Source organism: Bacillus rossius, chromosome 12, assembly GCF_032445375.1.
Source record: "Bacillus rossius redtenbacheri isolate Brsri chromosome 12, Brsri_v3, whole genome shotgun sequence".
In the NCBI taxonomy this organism is placed as follows: Eukaryota; Metazoa; Arthropoda; class Insecta; order Phasmatodea; family Bacillidae; genus Bacillus; species Bacillus rossius.
The window spans coordinates 17,577,119-17,592,994 of record NC_086339.1 but is presented as its reverse complement, the minus strand read 5'-3'; the positions used below and the strand labels follow the sequence as shown (position 1 = coordinate 17,592,994).

At 40.1% G+C, this 15,876-nt stretch overlaps 1 protein-coding gene across 1 annotated transcript; it reads left to right on the top strand.

The window, feature by feature from the left end:
• The first annotated feature begins 604 nt into the window (after positions 1–604).
• On the top strand, positions 605–13,992 carry LOC134537629 (calphotin-like). Its single transcript, XM_063378289.1, has 4 exons — positions 605–687; positions 7,015–7,179; positions 9,365–9,559; positions 11,364–13,992. The coding sequence occupies exons 1-4, from the start codon at positions 676–678 to the stop codon at positions 11,889–11,891; spliced, it is 900 nt and encodes a 299-aa protein (XP_063234359.1). The 5' UTR covers positions 605–675; the 3' UTR covers positions 11,892–13,992.
• The last annotated feature ends 1,884 nt before the right edge of the window (positions 13,993–15,876 follow it).

Here is a 15,876-nt window from a genome sequence, read left to right as displayed (position 1 = left end):
TGAATTCTCGGGTAAGAACCCGAACCCAGTATTACTACGAACACTATTTTGTTGTGAATTCAAGGGCGGATCCAGAATGAAGGTCAGGGGAGGGCCAAATTAAATTTTCTAATACAATATTGGCACATTTAAAATTTAAAAAAAATATTTAGTTTGGTTTTATTTGTAGCTCAAAAACGTCCTGTTATCAATAGCACTGCAGTGAAATAACACTTACGTATGTTTTGGAGAAACTATGGCAAGGAATTAGGAGAAAATTAAATATATATTCCGGGTTCAGGCCATGCCGCTATGCCCCCCCCCCCCTTCCCCCCCCCCCACACCCCTCTGGGTCCGCCAGTGGTTGTGATAAAGTTGTACAAACTTACAAATATCTGAAGTTTCAAACGCATGTCTCCAAAAATAAATAAGGAGTGCGGCCCTTGCCGGATCGTTGTCCAGGCGTGGCGGCGGGTGCGAGGTGTATCGGAGGGCGGGGTCGTTGGAGGTGGGGTGGAGGGGGGGGGGGTAGGAATGGGGATCCGGAGAGGCCCTCCAAGGTCGCCGCCTGAGACTCGTGGGGACCCGGCTATATAAGCGGCGCGGGCCGGCTGTAGCCGTCATCTTGGTGCCTGCGAGCCGCGGTCTGCCAACACCCTCTCCCCCCCTCTCTTCAGGACGCCGTCGCCAACAGCCATGAAGGTCCTGGTGAGTCGTCGACCGCCGCCTGCCGCGACCTCCTCTGGGGGCGCGGAAGACTACCATATCGGAAGACTACCACAATAGATTTATTCCGCCTGGCTGGTCTCTTCGAAAAAGGCGGAAAAGTACCATAACGGAAACCTGCCATAAGTTAAAAGGACGAGGCGGAATTCTACCATATTTTCTTACACCCTCCATGGAATGAGTACAGGTGCTTTGTTCTCGAAGTGGTGTATAGGATACATAGCTAGGTAGCGCTGTTAACCCACTAGCTGTTTCCCAGGTTAACTTAAAAGGCTACAGATAGCACTTCTGACCGGTTACTTTCTGTAATTCCAGTCATAAATCAACTCAACAGATCGCGCACTAATAGAAACAAGTATTTCCGAAAATGGGTTGTAGGAAGCAGCACTGTATACTTATTACCGCGATTTGAAAAAATAAAAAATATGGTAGTTTTGAATTATGGCACTTTTCCTACTGTTTTGACATGGGGCGACGGAAGACTGCAATACTGGAAGACTGCCATAATCAAAGAATTCCACCGGGGGGCGACTAAAACTACCATAAGTTAAAACGTGACCATACAGTCCTCATACTCGAACATGAGTAAATTATGTCTATTATCTTAGAAAAAATTTGTATAAATAAGCAGCATACAAAGTCTTGTGATTCTAACTAATGTTTTAACTCCAGGTCACTAGTTGAAATGAAATGCAATCTAGTGACCGAAAATCACAATTCCTTGACAACCGACGGTTAGGTATGTAAAATATTGCATTATTTATATCATATGTTTAAAATGCCACGACAGATTATCACCATCAGGTGTGTAGTCATCTATACTACTGAGGTGGCAATTCAATTGAGTTTATTTTATGTAATGTCTATCAAAAGAACAATAAAATAAACTTAAGTATTAATGATTTCACAAAAAAAAAAAACATTTTTTCGTTACTACATCATTAATAATACCCACATTATGTTTCTGATGGGCTATTGGGGTTCGCTTTTCGTGGGCTGACTGCACTACTACCTTACTTCTTAATGGCTGTGGTGTTGTTTTTGTCATGTTGGGGATGCTACAGGGTATTGTGATTCCAGTATTATGTTTTTAGCATGTGCTGTGATAACCATTAGAAGAGTTTTTAAACATATTGATGTACAGAAAAAAACAATTGTCATTATTAATAGATAAAAACAATCACAACTTTTTCCAACCTGTGAACTGTGAATACGTAGTAATATTTGTTATACGTATCTTGAGAATGATTTACGTTTGCTGTTTAAGTTTTACTGATTAGGTAGTTGTGAAATTAGACCTATATTTAAACTGCCTCAATGACTAAGAAAAATTAAGAAATATTGTAATGTGCTGGTTAAGTGAAAATATTTCAGAATATTAATTTATGAAAGCCTTAAAATCATTTTTATGTATGTTTACCAGGGTAATAGAATAATTCCGATATTATGTTTCTTCTTATTCTGAAATGCGTGCTTGTATGTAAACATATTAATAGCGAGGTCAATGCAGACGGCAAAACACGACGCCACAGTAGAGCTACAGTGTGACAGGAATTAGCCAAGACCTGCAGTACGGAACCATCCTACCAATTTTCTAGAAAAAAATCGGTGGGGCTGTATCGAGACTCACAGCCGTTGGTTTCATGTGAAACTTCTATGTCAGCGAGTCGCTTTTAGAGTAATGGTTTAAAATAAAAAAAACAATAAAAACGATAAATTGACAATTACGGTCTCGAAAAATTTTAATTCACGTCTTTTGAGTATAGCGTGTAACTAGATGTGATTTTGTGTACACATTTACCATGGGTGTAGACAGTATTTGTGGAAGGGGGGGGGGGGGGCAGAAGCCAGTCCCTCCTCCGTAACTCCTCCGTAAAACTCTTTTACAAAGATAATGCTTGAAAATAAATTTTTAGGTTAGTTGACGATCCCTTAAGTACTTGTTGAAATTCCTGCCATTGTAATATTTGTAAAATAAAATTCTTTGTCTAAATAAATCTGGCAACCTTACTTCCCCCCCCCCTTTTTTTACTAAGCTTTTGACACTTATTTTTACAGAAACAGGTTCCTCTTTTGAATAAACTTCTCTGCCTGTTAACAGAAGTGAAAACAAATATACACAAAAAACAAACAAAACACATATCGGTTTAAAGAAAGTCAGTATCTATGTGAATATCAACAAATTCAGTGTAGTTAATTAAATAAAATTTCCACTGACAAGCATCATTTTAAATACTAGGTAAATTAATTATAGATGTAGTTTCGGACATACACCATTACTCATTAAACTGTATGTCATGACAAACCTCAGTCTATTTGTGCCTTAAGAAGGGAATAGATCTCTTTCCAGAAACGTCGCAACTGTTCTCTTAGGAATCATATACTGTGTTAGTCTGCGCTATCATCGTTGTGGTTTTAAAATATCTGTTTATTTCGCTCAACTGTTGCTTACGGTGTTCGTCTTTGCTGTCTACACTGTTTATTGACTTCGCTGGGTTCACCTGTGCGTCTCTGTATAGCCGTTGTTTTTTCAATTTACTGTATCACTACAAAATAGTGTTAATATTTTTGCTTCGTGTTGCCCCAGTACCTACAATATTTAGTTGTTTGAATAGCTTCCTAGCATTATCTGCGGAAGTTAAGGGCCCCGCCTACCTGGGCACACATACGGTGTGCAGAGCTTCAGGAAAAACAACGCGATTTCAAAACTACTCAAGATATCCGAGTGGGGCCTATTTACGAATAGCATTTAAGAGTTCGCTGAGGGCCGAAAAGTACTTTTAATTTCGGATTAAGTTTTTAAACTGTATTTTTAGAAGCGTTAAAATGCCTAAAACGCGTATTTTCAGAGTAATCTTAAGGCATAAAACAATCAGTACATATTCTTGAAAGCATTTAAGGGGCTTGCATAACACCTTTATCTTCATTTCTCCGCCATATAATGTTACGGTCACCGCTCAAATTTCACAGTTATCCTGTGACGACGAGACGAATGCGCGCCAGTTCAGAGACTTGCGCTTAGAGGCTATACCGCGCTGGAAATACCAGCGAGCGTCGCACTTATCATCCCGCCTCACTAACACACATACACCCCTGACGAGGTGGGCCCATTAAGACGGTAAAACAAAAGAAAGCCAAAAGTTAACTTTTCTGTGGCTTTAAAACCAAATATATAAAATGTTTATACAATAACTTCATGCTTGTAAGTACGCTCATATTTTAATTGAACACACTCTTTTAAGATCTAACATTTATTTCAAAATAACTTTACTATCGACACATGTTTTTACTACCGTAGTCTATATTTCTATATAATTATTTTACAGCGGGACTGTAAGTTTGTTTGCAGGAAATCAATTAAAAAATTGCCAGGCTTGTTATACAAATTATATTTCACTGCTATGAAATTACATAATTCATGCTGAACGAACAACATAAGAACACATAAATTTGTTCGTTACCGAGGTTAAATGTTACTGCACGTGTTAATGACACACGAAACTACAGTAAACTCGTGGAATAACATCATGTCAGTGTTAAGAAGACTGCAAGTATCCGCTCTACCACTCTGGTTCTGGGGTAGAGCGCCTGCCTTGTGACTTGTAGGACCCGGGTTCGCGCCCCGGCTCCTCCAAGGCGGATTGCCCAGACTAAATGGTGGCATTTTTCTGGTATGAATACAATCCCTTGCAACAAGTCAGGCTACCAAAAGAAACGGTGGGTGGAACAGAAAAAAACCTACCAGGTGGCTTCCAAATGGGGAGCCCGTTTCTTTTCTTGGGCTCCCCATGCGGTGGCCATTCCGGGGGTTTCTCCGGGGGAACGGAGTTTTGCAAAAATATATTTTTTTTTGTTTTTTTACCGTTTTAGTTTTTAGTAACTGTAGAATTATCATTCCATCATGTTATAAATAAAGCTCAAACAAACGTTTAAAACATTTAAAAAAAATTGCTTTTGTACAAAAATATTTTAATTAAGTGTGCATCAGTCAGTGAGTGGTTGTGTGTTAAACCATTTATTGGTATAAGTATATTTTCTTGAAGTATTATTGACGGTTAAATTCTAGTCAGAAACCTTTGTTTTGTAGTATTTTAGAAGTTTTTGACGAAGAAATATTTATAGGCACATTTATTTTATTCCTGAAAATATTATTTCTGTAAAACCACATAATGTTCAATCAGATATATCGTCTTTAACACACTTTTTTTTTTTAAATATATGTGTGTTTAAATCCAGATGTAAATAAAATATTCTATTTATTTCAACATGAGCAAAGCCTTTGATACTTTCCAACATAATCTTATGATTAATAAATTATCAGTTTTAGGCCTCGTCAAGCAATGCGTGGTATATATGTTTTAATTATCTTACAAATAGACTCTTTTCAGTCAAATTTGCAAATGCAATTTCATGGTATTAGGTGTTCCGCAGTTAACAAACGTCTCTGAATTACGATGTATAACCTTTAGTCAAGAAAGTAATTTAATTAATGATAATTATCAATAGTAAGTAATGACATTAAACGTGGTGTCCTCTTTTAAGACATTCGAGTTATATTGATGCCAAGCTTTTTTTAACCAACATGTAGCAACATGAAGATATTTAGGTCTTAATAAATTTAAAACTTTCTCTGCATCAAATGATTTTAATTAGAATAGAATTGAAAGTATGCAGAAAAGTTCTTAAATTAATATATAAAAATTTCAGGCATTTAAATTATTTTTAATGTGCTACATTCCTATACAACCCATTTGCATTTTCTATTTATTAGACGTTCGATTATTGATGCACTTTTTATTATATACATTTTATTACCATTTTTGTTGGATTCAGATATGACTCGGTTTGGATTAAGAATTACAATTTGCAATTACAGTATTAGTGACACTTTAAAAATCTTTAGTAACTATAAAATGTGTAAAAAATTATAACTCATTTTGAATGATCTACAAATATTCATTGGTAAAACTTTTGTAATCTAAATATTTATTTTGTATACACTATTTTAGTTTCTGTTTAAAATTTTTGTGAAAACCAAAGTAACAAATTGGTTAACATGCTATGTGTTGTGTTGTCGCATTGATGTGTATCATGTATGTCTTGTGTTAATGTGTTTTTATTTTATGTCATAATTCGTTTATATGTGCAATTTGATCTGACAGTTTTAATGAAGCAGGATAATATGCTGCGCATAATATAAAAAATACTTATTTTTGAAAGCCTGTGCAAAGCCCACCAACATTCGATGTATGAGCCTATGTCTCCCCTAGAGCACCTGTGCTGCTTGACCTATGCCTTCTACACTACAAAAAAAAAATATTTTCCTCACATTTCAACATCTTAAAAATATATTTTGTAGACTTCAAATAATTTAATATGGATGTTCTATCACCCTAATAATGAAAACATTACATAAGAAAACCCTTAAATATTTGCGTTGGATTTGCACTCATTAAATAATGATCTACAATAAATTATTTTAATTAGTCCAGTGTGGAAAAATGTAAATTCTATAAAGCTAGTTACATTACGATTTGTTGGTAATTCCCGTGATGGGAGGGGGTAAGCTCAACCCGAGAGTTTTGCACTTCGGGTTAACCAAAAAAAAAAGTCATCTCTGGATGGGGTGCTTGTATGTTGTATATTCCCCATATTTTGGCTTACATGGATAATTTACAGAAAAGTTTTCCCTTGCTTTAATAATCAGCGATAAATCTGGAGGATATGCACCACTATTCGCAGCTTTTTCATTTTCGAAAGAACCAGGCAGGTGATCAAAAATTTTATCTGGTCTTTGTAATAGAATTAGTCAAGATGACCAGATCGATTTGGTCATTTTAGCTCTTAGTTTTTACATCCCAATATATCTACTGTTTCAACCAATTTCATTACTTTTGCGGAAGTCCTTCTTTCATTAAATCTTGCAAGCTCAGCGCTACAGCGAATCAGCAGAAAACCAACAGATCCTCTATTCATTCCGAAGACTGGTATGATAGTATCCATCACTCTGTGCAGCGCACGCAACATTACTCCGTCTCCTCCTGTAGTAATTGCAACGTCACAAGCTTTTGAGTCTTATAGTAATGGGCAGTTATTGCGAGCTCAGAAGCGCTATCAACAAAGCAATTTTTTTCTGTAAAATATAGGATTTTTTTTTTTTAATTTTACGTCTTACAGTCCTCTAGGTTTGAGGGGGGGGGGGGGGGATCCACGCCCGAGAGAACTGCTGGTGGGGGGAATCTCGTGAGCTTGAGTGTGGTCTCTGGACGGGTGGCTGACGAGGGGTTGGTTGGTTTGTTTCCTCGGCAGGCAGTCATCTGCGCCTCGCTGGCGTGCGCCGCCTCGCAGCTGGTGCTGCCCTACGCGCCGCTGGCCTACCACGTGGCTCCCGTCGTGGTGGGGCCCGTGTCCAGCCAGTTCCACGCGCAGGACGAGCTGGGGCAGTTCACCTTCGCCACCGCCGGGGACCTGCAGGTAGCGCGCCAGCGGCCCGGTCCGTGCGGGCCGAAGGGAAGCCCAAGATGTCCATCAAGTTCTGTCCCTGCCCGATTACACCCGGACAATCCTCGGCTTTATTTATATATACAGTAGAGTCCCGCTAATCCGAACCCCGCTAATCCGAAAATCCGCCTAATCCGAACAGGGCTAGGACGAAAAAAGAAATATTTTTATAACAATTACGAACCTTGAAAAGCAAAGAAAAACAAGTTCTTTTTCAAGTAATGTCTTACGTTTATTAACATGTACATAAAAAAATTATGATTTATCTATTTCTCCTTCAACTAAAAAAAAAATATATATGATTACGTACATAGTACTTAAATATTTACGTATTTATATTATGCTAAATACGCTAAATAATAAAGGTGTGTTTTGTGTCTGATCTTTAATATTTGAAACATCAGATGTTAAATAGCCCACGCCTCATAAAGACCATAAATGGCATTATATAAGAAAATTCCGCCTAATCCGAATTTTCGCTAATCCGAACAGGGATCGGTCCCAATTAGTTCGGATTAACGGGACTCTACTGTATTTATATTTATCTGTTTATTTTAATGTAGCTATACTAACCTAACTAACCGTCCATAGTGTTTTAATGTAGCTAACCTAACCGACCACTTTTAATATTTGAATTCATTTTTCCCTGCGCAAAAAATAAAACAAATCCCGAAGTTGGCCGAAGGTGAATTGTTCGGGTGTAATCGGGAATGTGCAGAACTTGATGTGCATCTTAGGTCTCCCGTGGGGCCGGGGCCGAGCCCGGCGACCGTAACAAACCTACCACACCTGCAGAGTCAAACATCCGTCATCGAATTTCAACAATCCTCTTCATCGCATTACTTAAACATCGTCCATTCGGATTTTAACAACGCTGATTTCAAACTTCATTGATACTGGTTTTTTTTTTTTTTTTTTTTTTTCTTTCGACATACGAATAAACTAACAAACTCATCGTTCCTTGTTGCAGGGATCTCCAAGCGCAATTGCTGTTGATTGCCCTTGAAGATGGCTGCAACTTGTAAAAAAAAAATATAACGGCAGCAGCTTCGGAAAAAAAAATCAATAAAAATATAATTTATATTTTACTCTTGTGTGAGAGAAGAATGTCTTATATTTTACCTTACATATTTACAATGCTAAAATGAATCAATAAAAATAAAATGCAAAATACAATTTGTTAGCACATTTTACAAAAAAAATATCTATTATTACCAAAAATACTTTGTGTAAAGTGACAATATTGTAATATTTACGTCGTATTAATTGTATCAATTTCTCAGCCATGCATTTATGCATTTATCTCATCTTGATTACTTGGGGCAATCTTAATTTTTTTAAAACAAGAAACCAAACTCTGGCTGTCTCTAATGAATCGTTGTGAAAAAAAAAAAAAAATTGTATTTCTACGTAAAGTTTTCACGTAGTTCTCATGAGATATGTAGGTTTGTTTTCTCTAATTCGCCTGTCTGCGTATGCTACCAACCAAACACGCGTGTGTAATGTTCAGTATTTTCATATTACATTTATTTGAACAATCAGTGCATGTATGTGTGTGTGGGGGGGGGGGGGGCGGGGGGAGGGAGATAAAGTAATAAATAGTTAATTTTTAAAGTGCGTTTAGTTTTACAGTGTCAGTTTACGTTCACATAACTTATTTCGCAGAATCGGAAAAGGTAATTCGCACTTGAATTTCTTACAAATAACGTACCGGATTTTTCCGGTGTTGGAACACGGTTATCGCGATGTGGAAAGCGACTTGGAGCACGTCACAGCGAGGCATCTCTTAGACATTTGGAACATTTCACTATCGCGTCTGCTGCTTCCACACTGCACGGAAATGTAACAACTGGCAACCAATGAGATGGCATTTTAAAATTGTGAAATATTAATTTAATTTGAAACACATATTATGCTTCTAAATCATAATATGGACAGCATTTAAACAAATAATACAAATAAGTAAGATATTTTTGTAATTTAAACCCTTTTTAAGGTATTTAGAAGACAAACAAACATGGCCAAGTACTCTGGCTTCTGTTGGTTGCGCGGAGAAACGTAAATCGGAAGAGCTCAGCATTGCCGGGCTAATCCGTAAAGATCCGTCTCCATCTGCGTGCCATCGTGTAACAGGCCTTATCTCGTGTCCCCCCCGCAGGCTCGCGTGGAGACCAAGACCCTGGACGGCGTGGTGAGGGGCCGCTACAGCTACGTGGACCCCACGAGCAAGCTGGTGACGGTCGACTACGTGGCCGACGATGGCGGCTACCGCGTCGTCGGCGCCAACAACCTGCCCGAGGCACCGGCTGTGCCCTCCGTCGCCGGGCCCGCTCCCGTCATGGACACCGCTGAGGTTGGCAGCACTGTTGAGCCTTCACCCTCCCATCGGGAAGCGGGGGAAGGGATGAGAGTCACACCCGAAATGGTTCCGAAGTTACCAGAGTTGGCAGATCGCTCATGGAAAAATAACCACCTTATTGCAAGGATTTATATATTTTACGATCATGGAGTATTTTAAATAATGCTAACCTAACCTAACCAACTGTTCATTTTAGTTACATAACCGAACCTAACCAACCTTTCGTTTTAGTTACATAACCTAACCTCCCAGAGGAAGAAAAAAAACATTTATTACTCTGACCAAACCAACCTAACATAACAATTTACTTCTTAAACTTCGGAACTGTTCGGGTTGTGGTTGTGGTTTTCGTCCCTGTGGACTGTAGGCTAATCCAAAGGGAAACCTACACTGCACAAACCCTTTTCAACATTCCTTCATGTTAACATTGGAATCACTATAACGCGATAGTGGTGTCGGGTAACTTTTCCAAGCAAACACGTTTGACACATCTATGATGTCAAGGCGACAAAAATGGCAACCACAACTAACTTCACCATTAGAAATATGTTCTGTTTCCATCGCTTTGCTAGCGTAGCGTTACTGAAATGCAAGTCAGAAATTTGTTTTCAATAGATGGTTAAATATATGCAGTGGTATTAAATTATTATTGTGTTTTCAAGAGTTTTTTTTTACTAAATTTAAATGCTATATTTACATCTGAATGTTATATTTGATTTAAACAAATTTTTCTCAAACATATTGGTTTCAAAAACCTGCTAGCATTGATGGCTACCATATGTTTGGTGGGTGTAACTGCAAGAAACATTTTTATGTGCAATCGTTTATTCTTGGTTGTTGCACAGGTAAAAATCGTAGTTCACAATAACGCGATATTTTGCTGTCGCATCGCAATTTTAATTACAGCATAAATTGGGATTTTTTTTTTTTTAACTTCAAATGTAATTACGGTGCTCGCAAATAGCTTGCCTCAATAATAACAGGAACTTTAAAATCAGAACCTGTCGAAAAGCATTAGGTAGGTACGTAGTATCAAGTGACGTACCAAAGATACTTGCTGCAATTTTCAAATATCTTTCTCGCTATTAACATATAAAGTATCTTTGTTATTTAACTCGATATATTTATGTTAAGCTTTAAATTCGCACGTTTTTTCAACTTACTAAGAAAAAAAACTAAGTTACACGAAGGCAAGTATTCAGGTGTGTTGAGAATTCACCTTCCAATAAACTTGATAATAGAATAGTGGGCTATGACGAAACAGAAAACAATGGAGGTATTAGTCCATGTGGCGGGCGTCTGTTCTAATGATGAAGTCACTCTGGTTAGCCACTGATTAGCAAAAAAAAAAAAAAAAAAAAAAAAAAAAACTAAGTTTCCCCTTCACCACTGCTGTATCTTCAGTAGTGCGGCAAATTTGATCTCTTAATCTACTCGACTTAATCCAATCAATTGTAATCCATGGTTTTAAAATTTTTAATGTTTTATATTTACTAACTGTATGATAACTAGATAACTAGATTTATCTATATAATTATCCATTGTGATGGCAAAGTTTTTTATTGCTCTATCAACAATTTACTCATCTAATACACAATTACAAGATTAGGTTTATAGAAAATATGATAAAATTTTATCATTTAAAATTGTACACATCATGTTATTTGTAGAATACATTAGACACAGAAATATTATAAGTTACAAAATGGTGTGTAATATTGGTATGTAACATTGCAGCAACGACATCGTTATTTTTAATCCCCGAGAGCTGCGGTAACGCCCACACTGTTCCTCGCAGGTGGTGGCCGCGCGCGCCGACTTCCAGAAGAAGTACGAGGAGGCGGCGGCCGCCGCAGCCGCCGCCCCCGAGACACGCAGGAAGCGCAGCGTGCTGTACCCTGCCGTGCTGCCGGCGGCGGTCAAGGCGACGGTGCGCTACACCGAGGCCGAGCCCGTCGACGCCGCCACGCCGGCCGACACCAAGAAGATCGAGCTGAAGGAGAAGGAGAGCGAGATCGTCGTCCCCTACACCGTCCCCATCGCCGCCCCCATCGCTCCCCTCGCTGCCCCTATTGCTCCCATCGTCCCCTATGCTGCCCCCATCGCTCCTATTGCCCCTATCGCCCCTATCGCTCCCTACACCGTGGTCGCCCCGGCTCCCGCCAAGGCCACCATCAAGTACTCCCAGTACGAGCCCGTGGATGCCGCCACGCCGGCCGACACCAAGAAGGTCGAACTGAAGGAGAAGGAAGCTGAGGTCATCGTGCCCTATGCCGCCCCCATCGCCCCACTGCCCATCATATCCCCCCATCTGGTTGCCCTGTAAGCGAACCTCCCTGCGCACGACATGCTCCACCGATGGGATGGGGATCGCTGGTGCGGCAAGGAGAACACTATGCGACCCAGCGTTATTGCTTTCCTCCCTTAGCACTCTGGTGCAGTGCTCAAGAGTGGCAGAGGGACGAAACAGCACCAACAAAGTCGCAATCAAACTAGCTGTTTCCATCTCCCCGGTGGGTGCTTGTCGAGAAGCAGACCACCTGCTACCTGCCCCAGGCCTAAGATGCTCAGTGTTTTTTTTCCGACTGCAAGATGAATGCTTCATTCGTAAGGAACACATGCAATTTTTATTTTTATTTTTGAATCAGCTGAGCATTATTTACCGATGCACTGATTATGTAAACCAAGATTTGTGCCATAATAAATAAGAATTTCAAAATTCTAATACAAACTTTAAAGTGAATGCAAAAAAAAAATTGCTTTGTAAACTGTACCAATATGTAAAACCACTTCAGTTACATTATAAATGTCACATTTATAATTAATGATGTAGAGGCATAGTATGTAAATTGTTATTTTCGGTAAATATATATGTACCTATTATAATTATATGTAGCTTGTCGGTATATCCATTATTGCTAAGTCAGTTACTAGTTTCAGTAGTTTTACATATAATTTATAAGTGAAATCAGAGTTTATATTGAATATCAATGATAATCATAAATGTTATTAATACAGTATATGTATTTTTATTACATTCATTAAAATTGTATGTAGAAGATTAGCCTTAGTTACAAATAATAAATACAGTTGTTATAAATAATATTGTGTCTTTCTTATACCTAATAAATACACTAAAAAACATATTTATACAAGTAAATCTGACGTCTTCCGAACGAAGGCAACCCTAAAGCCCGACCTACAACCACCAGTATCCGACCCCGCTAACGGAATGTGCCCCTAGCCATGGCCCACCCGAGTCAGGCGAGCGCCGCGGAACATGGGTAGAATCAAAGCCCATGCCCTAATCCACCGGACAACACAATTCCAGAACATTGTAAATTCAACACACATTAATGACCACATCACTTTTAATTAACAACCCCGTGCAAAGGAAGTGCGACGTAGGAGTGCCCGGGTCACTCATGTGTGGATTTGTATTAATACCTTTGTGAGTGTTCACCTTGCGGCCTTCAGCCTAATTTCAATAACGTAGTGTGTGACTTAATTAAAACCGCCCCAAATTTTCATGTATCATTAATAATTAATGTTAATTTAATAATCATTTTATAAAGTGTTATCATTCACAAAACTGGCCGAAATCATCTTCCCGCGCTCCGCAGTTTCCCGCGGAATTTCCCCCCTCCCTGGCCCCGGCGGCCAGGGAGGTTAGTCAGTCGCCATCCAGCACTCGCCAGGGCCGGCAGCCCATGCACGGGGAGCTCTCAACTTTCGCGCCAACATCACCAGTCTCTGCAATAGGTAAATATAGTCAAACCGTTTAACTCAGCTCCCCGGTCGGCCCGAATCGGCCGTTCGCGATTTCGCACGGTCCTTTAATATAATGTGTAGCCCGCCAGCGGGCTTTTTCGTGTGATACGTAATCAATTAGGTGACCCCTCGTGGCACCTGCGCCTCACGCCAGTGAAATCCCCTCTCGGGGAATAGTTCTTTGCCCACGCGGGGCGGCACTGCGCCAAACGCGTACCTAAATGTAACGACGAGTCATTAACTGGGACGTGCCACGGTCGTGCGTGTGATATCCTGCCGGAGTCCGCCGCGCCCGTACCCAGCGTAACGTGGCCCCAGCCACCACGCGGAGTAGCCGACTTTGTATACCCATCTGTGCGGGACTAACCACAGTGACTATAGTGTAGTGTGTTATCGTAAGTAATTTTGCGGGACCTATCGCCCACGCATTTCACGCTGCGTCCGCGGACTTTCACATAGGCCGGAACAGGTTATCGTGCGCCTGAGCACCCCACTCGCAAGTCGCCGGGAACGACCCCCTATCCACGTACTTGCCACCGGGTTACCGTGTGGCCGTAACAAGTCCGCCAATAGAGGGTGGCGTGCGCGGAGCTTAGGTCGACGATGAAGCTGCCAGTTACGTGAGCGTGTAACGTGTAAAATGTGCGATGGAATAAAACAGCTAAAAATATGTGTGTGTTTTATTAATAAGGCGTCCTGGGAGGCCATAACAGCCCGGGGGGTCCTTTGTCGACGCGTCCCTGCCTGCAGCCACGAGGCCAGGAACCCCGCCCTTGAGACCCAAAATTAATTAAACAGTTTAAATTCACGTAAAATTCAGATCAGGCAACGGGGACGGCGTCACCTTTCACAATAAAAAATTGTGTTTGATTATTTTAGTGAAATACTATTTTTATCGGCTCTATTAGTTGCTATCTATATGATATTTAAGATGCAATAGACAATGTCGCAATACCGTAGGACCAAATGTAATCAGATGGTATTGAAAAAGCAGTTGTCGTGTCCTGCATTTGGCCTCGGCCACCTTGTGCGAGTGCTACATGCTAATCCCTGAAACAAACATGGCTGCCCCGACATCGCAGGGTATTTTTTACCTAAATCTCTATGACTACGCTCGTATCCTATAAGATGGTGTTGCACCCAGCGCCGATAGATGGCGCCTGCTGCAGAATGCAAATAAGTGGAATTCATTGTGTCATTACTCAGGGAAGGAGCAGGCTTCCACTCGTGTTGGGAGCATCCCGAGAGTCATAAATATGTCGCGGGTCACTGGGCGACAAGCCATGGAGCGGCCTTCGGGATTACGCTCTGGAATCCCTCGCTGGAGCGGCCTTCGGGATTTCGCTCTAGCATCCCTCTTCCCCTGGAGTGGCCTTTCGAGGATATCGCTCTAGGAGCTTTCCCTCCCTCCTCTTCCTTGATCAAAGCCTCGCAAGAGGACCAGCCCCTCTCTGCATGGTGGATTGCCGACTGAGGACGCCACATCCCCCCTCAAGCCACCCCAGCACTGTACGCTGTTGCCGGGACACATCACAGTGTTACGCATCAAATGTTAATAACTGTTGGATGGATTCATTGTTAAAAAACGAGATATTATTGTGGGCCCTTAGAAGTATAACAACACGTGTGTGTTTGTTGATTAAAACAGCTGTTCATAAAAACAATTACTCAGCTACATAGGCGCCTTATTGCTTAGTGAATGCCAGCTTCAAGAAGTATCGGTAATGTTCCATCTTGTCCATTTACTTATCTCTGCACATAATACCATGAACGACTTCAAGAAGTTAGCAACATCGTAATTGAGGCGGTCGACGTAAAAGGGGCACATTGGTGTAAGTGCCCTTTTTAAGCAGAATTCATTTTCTATTCCGCTATGTTGTTAAGCATATGTAGTAAAATTTTCAACTGGATATCAAGAAAACTGAAGTTGGTACACCTTTTTATAGTAAGACGTGCAAACACACTAGTCTATGTGCCCTTTTTAAGCAGAACTAATTTTCTCTCCATGTTGTTTAGCATAATAGTAAATTAACTGAATATGTTAAAAACTGAAGTTGGTAGGTACACATGTTTGTAGTAAGATGTGCAACATCATGACAGTACACTGTTCTATGGTTTTATTTAAAGTTCTTGTTTATGTTGTGAAGCAATGTGTCTTGCAAGTTAGATTTATTTCACGTAGTTTTTAAGATGAATGGGTGTAATGAGAATACGGTAGAGTGTGATTGCACATCTGTAAGAAAAAGGAAGATTGTTAATAAACAAAAGAACAAACATCATGAGGAAGTGAAAAAGAAACGTGCTCGAGGAGAAGGTTATGTTTGCTCTTCAGGGAAAATTGTGTGTGACAAAAACTTCACATTTGTTTCTGACTGTTGTCAAAAGAAGTGTTATGAGAGGATGGGTTTTGAAGCACAGGTAAATATGTATGATTCGTTTTATAATGGTCAATCAAAATGTTTTCAAGATTCTTTTTTGGGAAAATGCATGGAGGTTGCAGCAGAACCTAAGAGGAAGACTGTAAACCAAAAAAAGCCGCA

Coding starts and splice junctions, on each gene's coding strand:
- LOC134537629 (XM_063378289.1), top strand. Junction 7,180..9,364: donor CCACCGCCGGGGACCTGCAG/GTAGCGCGCCAG, acceptor TCCCCCCCGCAG/GCTCGCGTGGAGACCAAGAC. Junction 9,560..11,363: donor CCGTCATGGACACCGCTGAG/GTTGGCAGCACT, acceptor TGTTCCTCGCAG/GTGGTGGCCGCGCGCGCCGA.